General features: G+C 43.3%; 1 protein-coding gene across 1 annotated transcript; it reads right to left on the minus strand.

The window, feature by feature from the left end:
* Positions 1–248: 248 nt before the first annotated feature.
* On the minus strand, positions 249–13,917 carry CKMT2 (creatine kinase, mitochondrial 2). The gene is made up of 9 exons (XM_010220682.2): positions 13,766–13,917; positions 12,314–12,512; positions 11,325–11,420; positions 10,320–10,541; positions 7,705–7,790; positions 5,128–5,251; positions 3,258–3,392; positions 2,774–2,899; positions 249–368 (listed from the first exon to the last, which is right to left on the minus strand). The coding sequence occupies exons 1-9, from the start codon at positions 13,915–13,917 to the stop codon at positions 249–251; spliced, it is 1,260 nt and encodes a 419-aa protein (XP_010218984.2).
* Between the last annotated feature and the right edge of the window lie 1,170 nt (positions 13,918–15,087).

Below are 15,087 nucleotides of genomic sequence, written 5' to 3' on the forward strand. Positions count from 1 at the left end.
CCAAGAAGGGTAAAGAGTGCCTAGATGGAAGCAGAAAAGGGAAGCAATTCTCATAAAAGAGTATATCGAGGCAGGTGGGTACATCCTACTAAAGCTGCCCTGTTTTCTTGACAGTGTAACCAGGCATCTAAAGAGATGTTGGGTTATCAGATAGTGTTTTATTACACAAGCTATTTATACAGAGATATACAGAGGTGCCTTTACTGTTGGAAGTGTTTACCCTTGGTTACCAGTTATCAGTAGCAGGGTCACTTCCTGCCAAACTGAGGCAATGGAGGTGGAATTTTGATGTCCTGACCTCTTTCCAGTTTCTTCTCACAGTCAACTAGATAATTGACGCCATCAATGACAATCTGAACTAGCTCCACCTGCAACAACAAGAAAAGAAATAAAGAAGGTTCAGGTAAGACTGTCAATAAAGGGAGGAAACATTGGTGTGTGCTGCAGAGGTTGCGTGTAGAACCAGGCACAAGGAAGGCCACATCCCTGAGACCGCACGTCCCAAGGCGCAGGCATCACGGTCATGCACCGATCCAGTGGGAGGCCACAGTAATTTCCCTAACTCAGTTTAAACTTCACTCAGTTTAGCTTTCAGTTGGGCTGAAGGGCTTTGGGAAGGCCAGAGTCTTCTACTCCTTCACGGCTCACTCACTTCCCCTGCAGATGAGCATCCCCTGCCACAATAATTTGTCAGCTGTCTTTATGCAGGGAAAAACAGTCCTGCTGGTTCTGACAGGGGTTTTGGAGAGGCTGTTTCATCAAGCCTCAAGGATCCCCATTCCTGAGGTAGAAGGCTTCATCCTGAACCCGTGCTGGCTTTCTGTAATTCCTTCACTCTGCCCCGAGGCGCTCCTGGTGGGGCTGGATTCCGACGCTGCCCATGAAGGCTCTTCCCGAGTCACTGGAGAGCACAGGCTGGCTTGTCCCCAGGAGAGCTCCTGGGCAGGCAGAGACACCAGGCCCCCAGGGTACAGTCCCTTCACAGTGGCCAGCCACCCATAGCACTGATTTTTCTTAATCCTCATGAAATGGTTCATTAGGAACCTTTAATGACTCTCTTGTTAAAACTGAATGCAGAAACTAAATCCTGTTGTCTCCTTATTGTGACAGGGGGACATCATTTTGAGTTTCAGAGGATTACTTTTTACTATAAAGCAATTCAGTGGCTTAGTGGTTTATTGTGCTTTTGTAGACCAGAGGGCTGAACTTGCAGCCTCCACCAAGAGAAAAGAAGTTCCATATTAATTTCACATTGACTAGTAACTGAAACAAAGGAAAAATGCTAAGAGTTTTATCTTGCCCCTTTGGGAGTGTAACTCTACAAATACATTTAGCACATAGTGGAATTTCTATGTCCTATAATAAAGCATTTCTGTGCTCTTGAATTTGTCTTGTCTTATTTAGATTTAGAAATCTTCGTAGTAGGTGTTGTGTCTTATTGGCTCAGCTCTTCAAATCCTCACTATATGAGGTACTGTTGATAGGGGAAATCTTCATATAAGCAAAAAATTTATAGGTTCAAGCCATCTGACAGTGGAACTTGTAGTAATTAATCATGCTGTGTAATCCTTTTAAATTATTAGTATTATCTTTGTATAAAGCACACATGGTGGTGTGTTAGTTGTTAATAAATGACTTCTTTGTTGCATACCGTTTTTGCAGATAATACAACTTAATGGCTTTTCAGCAGCTGGATGTGACGGATGTGAGTTTGGCCGCAGCCTCAGTGCGTTGTTTCTCTGGGAATCTTCAAACCCGCCTGGCTGTGACCCTGTGCCCCGTGCTCTGGGTGTCCCTGCTGGAGCAGGGGGGTTGGACCGGGTGATCTCCAGAGGCCCCTTCCAACCTCAGCCACCCTGTGAGTCTGTGATTGCGCCTGTGTGCCGGGCACCGGCCACGGGGCAGGCTGGGCTCCGGTGCTGGCCGGCAGCAGCACCGCCAGCGGCGCCGGAGGTGCTGAGGCCGCCCTGCGCCCTGCCCTCGCTGCGGAGGCACCCAGGCCCTGCGCCGAGCTTTGCCGTGGAGTTGAACTTCAGTGAGGGCCCTGAGGTGATTAGAGCTTTGCTGCCAGGCAAGCAGGTGGCCCTTCAAAACACACGCGCAGGTGGCATCTGAGACCAAACCCCGTTAAAGGAGCCCAGGGGAGCAGAAGTCCTCAGCAGGCATTGATCCCACTGGGGCCTGCCCGACAGGCCATAGCTGAGAGCACCCACACAGCAAGTAAAAGGCCTGTTTGACAGAAGATTTGAATCTACATTTCCTAGCTACTAGAAGAGTGTTAGAAGCACTGGGCTTAGATAGTCTTACAAGGTTATTTTTTTCTCACTTTTTCTTGATATGGCCATGGGTGAACTTCTCTCCCAGGGAGGAAAGGTTTCTCCCTGTCCTCCAGTAGATTTGCTTGTAGGAGCTCTTCGGTTTTGTAAAAATACTTAAAGTGGAAGGAGGTCTGCTAGGCGAGCAGCCTCACCATCAGGCTTTGGGGACATTTCCACTGTTTCTGGCCCAGAACTTTGCACTCAAATGAAAATAGCTTTGGAAGAGGGGATCAGGCCTAGCCAACCTCATCTCAGTGTGCAGCTCTGCAGGGAGGGCTCGGAGGTGACACCTCAGGTCCTTGCACTTCCACTGGGTCAGAGCTACCAGAAGCAAACACTGCCCTGGCTCTGCTGAAGGCTGCAGTGTGACTAAAGTCACAGTGACCCCAAATGCAGAGACACTGACTCAGGCAAGTACAGATCTACGTTTTTTAAGAACAAAAAGAACAGGTTACCTCTGATCGACCCATGCGGTCCAGGTTGGAGATATCATAAACATCCGCCACAGCTGCCGTGTCCACGCCACCAGTGCCGCGTTTCTGCAGCCGCAGGTTCTCCAGGATTTTGGGAAACCTGGGATCCTGACAGGAGGAACAGTTTTGTGCTTAGTGCTTGTTGCCCTACTTATTGTGCTGCATCCTTGTATTGCTATTACTCGTGACTTCAGAGAATCCCACAAAAGAGAGGCAGAGATGGATGGTCTGTGTTTGCATTACAGCCTGTCTTGGTGGTTGCTTGCTGAGCAGAGTAATTTCCATAACAACTACAATAATTTGCAGAACAAAAATATGTTCCCTTAGTCGTGCATTATCCCTAAGACCTTGCTGTTACACATCCCACCGAGGTGCAATCACTGCAAGCCGTCATTTTTCATGTATTTCCTTATAAAATCAGACAAGGGCTGACTTATGTCACTGGCCTTTTAAATGACTTATGTACCTTGCTAAGCCTTGGCAGCTTAACGTGCACTCCAGCGCGTAAACCTGTTCCTAGGTTGGAAGGACAAGTCAGAACATAGCCAAGACGTTCGTTCCACATGAACTCCCAGCCTCGCTCTTTAATTAATCTTTCAACCTGTGAAGGCAAAAAGAAAAAAAAAAAAAAGAGAGAAAGGAGAAAACAGGGATGCATACAAATGTCTCATCCTCTGACGTTTGTTTATAGCTGAAATTCTTTCCACCTTGTATTTATGTTCATGATGAACATCACTAACAGCAAAGGAGATGCATTAATATAAGCCTGAGCAGAGTCTGGCTTGGATCTGATACAAATTTTTGTGCTTATCAGGCACTAAGGTCCCCTGGGAATATTACAAGAACCTCTCCTTTTTTGCTCGCTGCCACTGGCTTGCAGATTCTTGGCACTTTGTCACAAGCCTCCCTGTCATGGTGATTTTGTATTGCCCTAGTCCAGGGAGCCATATTTTTACGTAAGAATTACTTATCTAGACTATAAATTAGTTGGGGTGTGTGGGGAGTGATGTTGCAAAGCACAAGCTGCAAAGCTGCAAACACAAGGCACTGAAGTGCACTTTCCATAATTTTTGTGATTTCTAAATGCCTAAATTTAACAGCCCTGCTTCCAGTGCAAGGTGACCTATATAATGGTTTTCATTAGTACATCCCCAGTCCAATCAGCAAGGGAAACTGAAATCATTATCCGCAGGAACATCATAAAGGTCAGCCGACCTCTAAATATTCCATCCACTCAGCGGCACATCCCAGCCTGACTTCTGTGATCCCACTACTCACCCCATTCAGTAAAGTAAATGCCAGAAGAGAACCAGATACTTATCCGGATACTCAAGACTGCTGCAATTTAGGAAATACTCCTATTTTGCAGAAAGATACAAAATAAAGGGTGATTTTAACATCATTCATGTACTCTGCAAGGTCACCAGAATTAATGGTGAGAAATTGGATCTGCCTTCTTGCTTCAAGGCATCTGTTCTGGATGGTTCCCAGGGCTCCCTGGCCAAGCACTTCTCAGGGCAAGGTCTGTGGATCCTCTTTTGCTGGACAGGAGCTAACCCAATCAGCAAACCTGGGGAAAACACCTGTAAGCCCCATCACTCAGGCTGCAAAACTGTTCAGCGTTATGGGCATCCCTGAGAAACATAAGAGATCCCAGGAACCTCCCCGCTGCCAAAGAAGCGACCATTAGGTGCCTTTGTACTTCCATGCTCCAAAACCCACTACCTGCTCAAACTTCCTAAGGAAGGCTCCAAAGTTACCTTCCTCTGGTTCTTAGCACATCCACGCTCAGGTGGTTCCTGCTCTGTCCACCTGGCCTCTTCTTTATGAATAGCGGTAGCAGAGTATAATCCAGGAGCCCTACCTCTCTGTCTTTAGTATTTCAATCACAGAACCCAGTACCCACCCAAAGTAGCCAGAGAGGCCATCCTACCTCCTGAGTCCTGGTACACCCTCAGCAACATCCACTCCGCTCCCCAAATCAGGGATTACAACCAACAGGCTGGGCATCCAAAATAAAATGCTTTACCTACAAATTTCCGCAGCCTGCAGACACAAGGTGGCAAGGAAGGGATATTTCTTTAGCCAGCCAGTGCTGAAGATGGCAATAGAAAAGCTACAGAGACATTTTGTCTATTTTTCTCCTACAGTTCTGCTAACGATTTGCCCTTGTTTCCTTCTTTAATTGCCATTAACATGGATCGGTGTTTGGACTGGTGTTACTTGATTTTGCTGCTCCAGGAGATGTCGGTTCAGGGCTAAACAGAGGAGTGAGCTGTGGTGACAAGAGCCCAGAGATAAATGAGACAGGAAGAAAAACATAATTGATTTAGTACCTCTTTTAAACCACGGCAAAATCTTTCAAATACCCTCTTCATGTTGCCCCCCTTTTCCATGGATATCACCCTGGTGTGGTCCTCTTCATTAATCCAGATAAGAAATGTCTTGTCGTTGTTGTGCCTGGTTGAGAGAAAAACATGTGGTTTTAAAGCACAAGATAAGCCCTGAAAAATAATTCTTGGTACCATTAGATTTATCACGGCCTTTCAGGACTGTGAAGACACTAAGCACTGTCAAATAACGCTGCTCTGCGGTGGTAGGGATATGAGCGGCTTGCGTGGTTTGATTCCCTGTGCCAGGGGAATTATGCAGGTTTATCAGGCCACAGTGATGAGAGGAGTTTGCTCTGATCACATCATGCTGCCCTGGTCCTCAGCTGGGAAGGACATGGTGCCTCCTGACCTGGACACTACTGGGAAGAGGCAAGTTTGGCATCTTTTTCCTAATAAAATTCAGCTTACATATTGCTGGGGACTTGGCAATCTCCTAACAGCATTCTCTTCAGAATCTATCTCTGGGGAATACTGCATTGCCACATCCAGTCAAATCATGCATTTCAGGAAAACAGCTACATGTTGCTTCTGGATAGCAAAGATGGAGCTTTGTCAATCAAGATGAAAACACCTGGAGAGAAGTTAGCCCCTCTTGCTTCAAACAGACCAGCCAACACAACACTTGATTTATGAAGCACTAGGTCAGACCTGAGGTCACCTGCCTTGCTTTTCTCCATTTTTCCTGTCTTTTACAGCAGTTTCTCTACAGAATGTAGAAAGCGATTGATAAGAATAGACTTTTTCATACACACAGCAGAATATTATCAACCTCAAAGCACATAAAACCCAAGACTTAAAGTTCTCCTGACTTCCAGATTGTCTTTTACTGTGACTCCCTTTTCACAGTTGGAATTTGCGGGTGCAAAGCTGAACAGATGCCATAGTGACAGGAAGATCCAGCTACCTCATTTTCAGTCACGTACAAATATTCAGGGTAGGATTTTCCAAAGAGATTGACGTTGGCCTGACCCAGCACTGCAATGAACTATGAGAGAGGTCTCCATGAGTACACTGAAGTAGTGCCCTCTCTTCCTATGAAGCAGGTGGGGATGATTCTGCAGTGTTTAACAGGGACACAAGCAAAACGAGCCAAAGAAAGATCTGTTTTATTCAGGAGTTCCCTTGATGGCATTTACACTGCTGTCTCTTTCTCTGTTTGACTGGAGTGTCAATGAATGGGACTCCTCAGATTTATCATTTTTTTCCAGAACAAATCTATTTCTCAGATTAAAACAGGTACCATGGAGCTAACCTGAAGCTCACTGAAATAAAAAGTCCTCACAGAATTCCTTCTGATTAGGTTCCAAGTGCCTGTTCACTGCTGGGTTTAGCTCATCGCAGCAATGCTGCTGCTGAACACACAGCTTGAATACCAGATCTTTTTCCACATAAAGACCCATTCTTTCTGGCAGCCCTGAACCCACATAGGGCTGGAGGATTTCTCAGAATCCTTATTCACTTAGTTTTCCAGAGTTATAGCATCTGGAAAGGGTGGGAAATGGGCCAGGATGGATGCAGGTGCTGCTCACTGCATGGCTCCTCCGCCAAGCAATGAGCGTACTATTTATTCAGAAGTTTATTTCAAAAGAAAGAATTCCTTGCAATTCGGGTACCTAAAATAACATCCTGTTTTTAGAAAGTGGGAGGGAAAAAAGGAATTAGAGCGACAAAGATGATTAAGGGACTGGAGCATCTGTCGTATGAGGAAAGACTAAACGAGCTGGGCCTGTTTCGCCCTGAAAAGAAGGCTGAGAGGAGATTTGATCAACATGTTCAAGTACCTGAGGAGTGATTGTAGGGAGGACTGGGCCAAGCTCTTCTCCGTGGCAGCCAGTGGCAGGACAAGGGGTAACGGGTCAAGTTGAAACACAGTGAGTTTCATCTCCATATGAGGAAGAACTTATTTCCTGTGAGGGTGCCCTGGAACAGGCTGCCCAGAGAGGTTGTGGAGTCTCCTTCTCTGGAGATCTTCCAAACCTGCCTGGATGCCACCCTGTGCCACGTGCTCTGGGTGTCCCTGCTGGAGCAGGGGTGTTGGACTGGATGATCTCTAGAGGTCCCTTCCAACGTCAGCCATTCTCCGATTCTGTGAATTTATAGTGCAGTGTCCTGCAACTGTATTGACAATGATCCCTAGCTAACAGCATTGCTACAACCCAGCTTTAGACTGCACTTCTATCCTCTGCTCTGCTGATGGTCACTGGCTCTTTCCCCAAATCAATTTTTTTTATCTAGAAATTGAAAGAAAAAGTGATAAAAAGCCAAGGAAGCAGTTGTGCTTATGATGCTACACTGTGTTGCTGACATTAATGATGGCATCTACGAATATAAGGGTGTTACCTGCTGCATTATTCGTTGTTGGATTTTCCTTTTTTTATTTAATCAAGAACATTAAAAAAACAAACAACAGACCATGCGGTGAGTACCAGGACAGAGCGACTGCAGGGTTAGGGCAAGCAAGGAGACTTGTAATACAATCTTTTAAGCATGACACAAACGTCTACAGGTCACACAACATACCAGATTCCTCTGGCATCTGGCCAGTCACGTGCCATCCCTGCACATGTTAGCAAAGGGGACACTGGCTTATCAAAGAGAAAGTGATCCTAGAGAGCAAAAGGAGCCAGAGAGAGAGAGAGAGAGAGAGAAAGGGGAAACAAAACAAAATTCATGTTTATTCAGGGAGCAATATTTCACTTACATACACACTTAATGGGAAGGTCATTGATACACATGTGAACTGCACAGGACACATTGTGAATGTCGTTCCTTCTCAACTGAAAACTACCCAGTACTTCACCCAGGGCATTCTCTTAGAGGGCGAATTCTTGCTGATTCCCACTGACACCGGTGTGCATTGCAAAAAAAAGGAGGCGTTTTTCACACACGGGAAAGAAACAGAGGAAGTGACCTAGGGACTACTTACATGCGACAAAGGGGACTCTGTGGAGATATAGGGCATTCTAACCACAGCTATGTATCTGCACACAGATTAATTGAAAGGAAGGAGAAGGCAAGGGTCTTTAGGGATAGCATAATACCCGATTTGAGTTCTGAAAGGAGATTTCTCCAGTATAGAGATTTAGCAATTTATTTTGAGTAAGAAATCATAGTAGGAATTAAAACAGTGCTTGACCTTTTGAAATCACAGACTTGTTCAGTTCCTCCTCAGAAATTGTATTTCTGATTTATCAAACACAGCATTTGGTGTGCTAGAGACTTGCCACGTGCCAAATAATGATTTTTTTTTTAACTAACTAACTAACTGAGCTGTTTTTTCTCCAAGAAAATAAGTATTTTGCTCTCATGTGTGTGAGGAAAAATCATTAGTTCTTAAATCCTCAAACACAGTCATCTCAAATATTGTGAGGTTTTTTGTTTCCCTTTCCTAGGGTTTAATTGAGAGTTGGGAGGCAAGCTATGCAATATAAATGGCATGGTAGAGAAGTTGATTAGCTTTAATTTTTTTTCTCAAAGGAAGATTTTAGGCCTTCATCTTCAAATGTCCTGTGGTGAGCATGATGCAGCCCGAACATCAACCATATAGAACACAAGCTATAGAGTTCTCTTTGCTCATCACAGGAACACAGTGTGTGCTTCCTCGTTTGCTCCACTCTACATTTATGAGTGAGAGAAATATATCTCCTTGCACAAGAAATCAGTTGAACACTAGTTTTCCTTGTAAGCCTATGACCCAAATCCACAAAGTACTGAAAGATTCCCACGTTGAATGACTCCTTGGTTGGATGCCATTCAGGTCTCACTGATTTGATCTCACTGTGATCAAATGGTGCTTATTAAAACTTGGCAGAAAGCCTGACACCTTTGAGACTCAAGATCCTAAAATACTGAAGGAAGGAAGTAATGGTATGAGATAAAGGTGGAATCTGAGGTTACAACATGCAATGCATTATTGTGCATTACTGTGAAAGCAAACAAATAAGACAAGATAAAATGCTGAATCAATGAAGCCTGTCTCACTTCCCAAAGAATTTAAATCATGAGAGAATTATATTTTCGGCAGTCCTATTTTGATCCGTGCTCCTTGAACAGCTCTCTACTGCTGAAAAAAGGCAATGAAAAAAACCTAGGACAGATAATCAATGTCTTGTCAATAAACATATTACTACAGACATTCAATGAAAATGTTACTGACCTTACATAAATTCATAACTCCTGGTTAATCCAGGCTGTGACACCTAGTTGAAGGGTTATAAATAGTTATGTTACTTCATCGGCTCCTTTTTTGGTTGATGTTATGGATTAACGTGCCATGAATACAGGTAACAGTGTACAGCCACTCCTCTGGATAATTAAAGTGCATATTCAAGGTTTGATTTTTCTTAAACAATCTTCTAGATTTTTGTAATTTTTTCAAGTCTCAATATGAATCCCTTTTATGGATTTTCAAGATAGTTGACTGTCATTCATTTTTACCAGGAAAGCACCTGGAAACTTTGACGTCTCAAACATCTCTCTGTAGGAAATTAACAATGAAATGCTCTGACAAAATCCATGATGTTTCCTTGTGTTTCCATCTGTGTGACAATGATAACTATTGTTACAGGCCTGATCCTTCAAGTCCTTAAACACTGGTTACAGGACTGGTAAAAGATGGCCTAGTTGCAGTTTGCTACAATCACACTGGAGAATTAGAATTAGTGTAGTTGTGAATTAAAATACATTATAGCCTGCCCCCCTCAAAAAAAACAAACAAAAAACCCAATCACCTGAAGAACTTAGAAGACAGATATTTATCTCAAAGTAATTATTAGTTTAAATCGTTATTCTTATGGAAAATGAGAATCTCTACTCAAGGAAATAATTTTAAGAGTCCTGAATTTACTTTATTTTTTGGCCAAAGAGGAGGCACCAGCTTATATATATATGTATATATATATTTGATTCAACACAAATCTTCCTACCTGGACAAAGCACCACATTTTGGACCTGCAAGTATGTTTTTAGTCAAAGTATTACCCCTGCACAATTTATCAATGTAATAAAAATACTGGCAGGACTATTAGGTTAATGTTGTAACTAGCTATACAGAAAAGCCTGTGCAGCAAAGAAAGACAAAGATTAAAAATAAAAAGAGTTAGTGAAGATGGTGTCAGTACTGGAGCTGTACTTACATCAATAAGCTGCTGCTGCTCCTTCTCCGTCATGGTGGTGAGGCTGTAGTACTTTCCGGAGAGGTCTCCTTTGAGCCCAGCCAGAGCGGTGACCACCACATTCTCCACTTCCCTCCTCTCCGCCCTGCTGCAGGCCGGAGGAAGGCTGAGGCCCCGGATGCTGCGGCCAGTACGCACGCGTGACGAGAGGACGTAGCGCTCGTCAAACTGGCCCTGGGTGATCTGAAGGAGGAATGTTTCCATTTCACACACAGTGCCCCATTACACACCCAGTGTTCAAAAAGCTTATCACGCACACAGCATCTTTCTCGCCAGAGATCAGGACCTCTAGCAGATATCACAAATAGAGTACTAAAAACACATCAGCACTTCAGACACAGAGTTTTTTAGGAACTCCAAAGTTACTGCACAGACTCAGTGTGGTGAAGTGACCAGCTGATCCTTCTTAGCTCCAACTTGGAAGATGAAAGAATCTGAGCAGCTTTGGAAAGTTGGATAAGGGCAGAGGCAGAAGGCCAAATTTGGAAGATCTTTTGAAAGAGGAAGGACCAAGCTGATGCGAAACTACACTGCAGTTGAACTGTGATGGCAATCGACCTTTGCATGAAGTCAGGGTGGATCTGAGTACTTTCACTAAAAGCAGTTAGGTGAAGTAAGTTCAGTCAAGAAGGGAAATTAGAAAGAGGAATAAAAAGACCATGTAGATACTAGGCTGGTTTGCTTTTCAGTGGATGCTGAAAACCTTGGCAGCATAGCAAACCTAAACTGCAATCTAACTCCCTTGCAAAAAACAGAGTGGGTGTCATTTTGTTTAGACATATTCTCTGTAGGATATGACATTTTAGCCACTGTGGCATCCTGATTTCTTTAGCCCTAAAATTACTTCCTTTGGAGTTTCACTGGGGGGAAAAAGTACAATTATAGACAATACCACTATTGTAAGAAGCAGTATAGTTCTTATTATTAGTATAAGTTTATTTTCTTATTATTTTACTTAAATCCTACCTTGGATGCATCCAGGTCTGTATGATGCTTCATTGTGCGTGGGTCATAGCCATTATGTCTTACTTTAATGACAGGGTCAAAAATCTCAGCAAATACCTAGGGAGTCAACAGAATCTAGAGAGAGTCTGCAATATTAGAGAATATACACGCTTTAATGTGCCAGCTTCAGCTACAGGAGAAACCCCTTGGCACTGATTCCTGGATGACCACTATAAAGGGGGCTTTACCAATGCTGACGGAAGGAATATTTATGATAATGTTCATAATGTCGGGCAGTTGTTCTCCAGAAACTGACTAAGGACAAGGAATTCATTCAGTAGGGGCTCCTCCTCCTCACGATATAAAAGCAGGTGCGGCTACACCTTAACTTATTTACAAGCTTACTCCAGTTATGCCAAGTACTGGATGTGGTAGCAACCAGATTAGATTTCAGGATGTATTCGCAGGAGGATACACATTCCTTCGCAGAAGGATACACATTCAGAGCCACTAGGCAGCTTGTGTCCTGGTTTTGGGTCGTGTGAGAGGACCTGTGTCTTCTCTGCCCTTGGGCACTGGTGCTAGAGCCGTGCAGCACCGGTATGTCAGTACCGACCGCAATCACCATCGCTGCGGTATAGCAATAGCTGTGGCAGAGCTTTCCAAAGCAGTTACCATGTCTAAATTAGAAAACTCAATCAAGTTTGCATAGGGCTGCACAGTTCTGCTACCAACTAGGAGGATGGCAGGCAGCTCCTGGTGGCAGCTGGAGTATTGCTCCTGAGCAGCCATATTTTATTAACTTTGGCTGCAGCAGAGAGGGCACTTTTAGTGATGCCTCATGTTCTCTCCATTTTCTACTGTAGAAGAACATTCGAGTCCTCATAAAGAGGAAATACTACCTTTATGCACGTGACCTGCCCATAATAAATGTCTGGGATATGATTTATTTTAGGAAGGTATATCTTACTGAGAATCTGTATTCATCTGACATCTGGCAAACATCTTACCTCATAGGATTCTTCATCACCTGCAACCATGCCCACAGTCTTAATGAAAGGGTGGCCGGGATTATCGACCCCCGTTTGGATACACTGGTCCAGGGTGTAGCCGTTGGGAGTCGTCTTGTCCCTTAGTCTAGCATAAATTGCTGGTGTGAGGCACTCCGCCATGCAGTTGTTGTGCTTGCGGAGATCAGGATAGTCTGCACTGAAGAGGAGAAGAATCACAAGCCCTTAACATCATATCTTTAAACAGTAATTCTTGCTAACTTGTACACCTATAAAAGTGATCAGGATCACATATGGAGAATGTCAATTGGATTAAAGGTGTAATTAGTTCCTGGCTTATACATTGCACTGAAATTCAGAAAGGGAGAAACACTCAAATCACTCCATACTGTACTAATGGGTAGCTATACTAACAGACAAGAGCAGCCTTCTGTTACCTGAGGCAACCAGGAAAATGAATCCTGATGAGCTTTCAAAGTGTATATCAAGTCCCATTAAACCTCTGCTGAGACACTCTTATTCGGGATTAAAGGACTTTTAACTTTGTTCTGTTTACCGTCTGCTTGCTATTAGCTGGGAATCTGACTCTTCAACAATATTTGGGGTTGTTTCAGTGGTTTTATTATGTACAGAGAGCTGCACATAACCAGAGGAAGTGAAGAAGTTATGCTCTAGTAAGGTATTTTTTTGAGTGAGTCAGATCACATTCACCTTTTCGGTAATACTTTGCTCTATGCACTACCCTATTATTTCTGCAAGAATTTATTTTAAGATACTACTTTATTTATTTATTTATTTATTTATTTATTTATTTATTTTAAGTAGTATCTTAGTCTTTCAGGGCCTGGTTCACATCATTTCTCAATCCACATTGTTTCTCACTAATATGGTCAGCAAAGTCAACCCACACATGAGAAGGTCTGTATTCAGTTCCTAATCATCAGTCAACCAGTCTGCCATAGAACTAGGTATAGTTCAAGTACAGGAGTTATATAAGAGCCTTCTTTAAACTTTGCATAAGGAAAACACTTTCACAGTTCCTAACAGCATAATCTATACAATCAGCCAGTCTGATAGGTCCTGCAACGCATTCGAGAGTTGATGAGATGATAAATTAAGGGCTAATTTCATGTTTTGTCTAAAATGTGAAACATGTTTTAGGCTTGTCATTATTTGGCAGTGTTTCTGTGGGAGCATTGACATGATCCCACATCCCTACACTCTAGTCTCAAAGGCCGTTGTTGTTGCTATCTAATATGGCTTTTCAATAAATGATGCTGTTTTGTCGTGGTGCAACAGCCCAAATCCTGACCCATAGCTGGCATGTTTGCGTGAAGGAGCAGGTACTTGGCAGCTTTAATGGAAACCTGTCCTGCCCCAAGGAGTTAAACATCCTGCCACGCTCAGCTAACCAGGCCTACGCGCTGCTGACTAAGCTCCCCCGGTGCTCACCTTGGTGGGAAGAGCTTTCGTTTTTCGTGTACAGCAGCTTTAACGTTTTGCTGGTTGAGGAGGTAGCCAGTGGTTAAGGCCCCTGTGCCGGCAGCCGCAAAGAGCGCGGCAGCTCCGCGGCCAGCCAGGAGACGACCGAAGACGCTAGCCATTCCTCTTGGAGGATGCAAGGGCTGCAAGAGAAGAAAACCTGCTGTCAACCCAAACTCGCCTTTAACTGCAGTCCAGTAAAAGAAACAACCCATTCTTATTATTGGCTTGCACAGAAAATGTTTTGCAAAAATAAAAAAAAACAATTATGACCAGTAATAGTGAAAATCAAGTGATTTGTAGTGCTGTGTTGAGCACATAATTCCTAACCCAGCAGGCAGAATATTTTATTTCTTTTGATGATTTAGGGCCATAATTAGCATGCTAATCATGCTAATAAAACATCCTTTACCTTTAGCTTGCTTCATAGCAACCATACATTACACAGAAACTTCTTTTCAGCAACCAAAATGATACAAACCCAGGATAAAAAAAATAAAAAGGCAGACAAAAATATTGAAAATGATCAGGGATCTTTTGGGTAATAGGAAGGGAGACTGAAATCTTGTGGTGGTTTGAATCTGACGATTTTACTATATAATCAATTAGACAACAGCAACTATAGGGTACCAGGTTTTGTGGCAAGGGATAGGATAAGGCAACCTGCAGAGTCTTAAGTTTTAAGTGAATATTTTTATTGAAAATGCTTTTAGGTGACTCGGGTGTAAGTGGCTGTCCAGTCAGAAGAGTCACATGTGTCTGTAAGTAACATTAGTAGGTCATTCCCTTCAGTGGTATCATTCTTTTCCATGCTAGTCTGATATATCAAGTACTGTGTCCTTGTCTTGCATGAATAAAAATGGTTTAGAATTCATCAGCATAGAAAAGATAAAGAAATAACTTCATTTGCAATTATACCATACATGCTTCATAAAGAAACCGTAAAATAAGAATGAATATAATGGCTCCCAAATTTTGAGGCCTTCCTGCAATTCAAGAGTGGTCTTGGCGTGAGGAACAGGCTTGGGTGGAGAAGGGAAAGCTCTGTTAAAGGTGGATGAGTGTCAAGATTTGTTACATGACAGTGTTCTTGGAAAATGCTTGTGGTGTGGATTTTCAGAGAGCTGGGGAAGAAAAGTGCTAAGTGTTTGGAGAGAGGAAGTCCTTCTGGGCAACGCTGCTTGGGAAGAATGTACCAGGCTCTTTTCAGATTTGTGATGTGGAAGCATCTTTTGAGTAATTCCTCTACTCCTGAGTCATATAATATCATGATAATAATCTCTTTGGCAATC

This window comes from Tinamus guttatus, unplaced genomic scaffold (genome assembly GCF_059628265.1).
Source record: "Tinamus guttatus ecotype Peru unplaced genomic scaffold, ASM5962826v1 Tinamus_guttatus_pri_ptg000149l, whole genome shotgun sequence".
NCBI lineage: Eukaryota > Metazoa > Chordata > Aves > Tinamiformes > Tinamidae > Tinamus > Tinamus guttatus.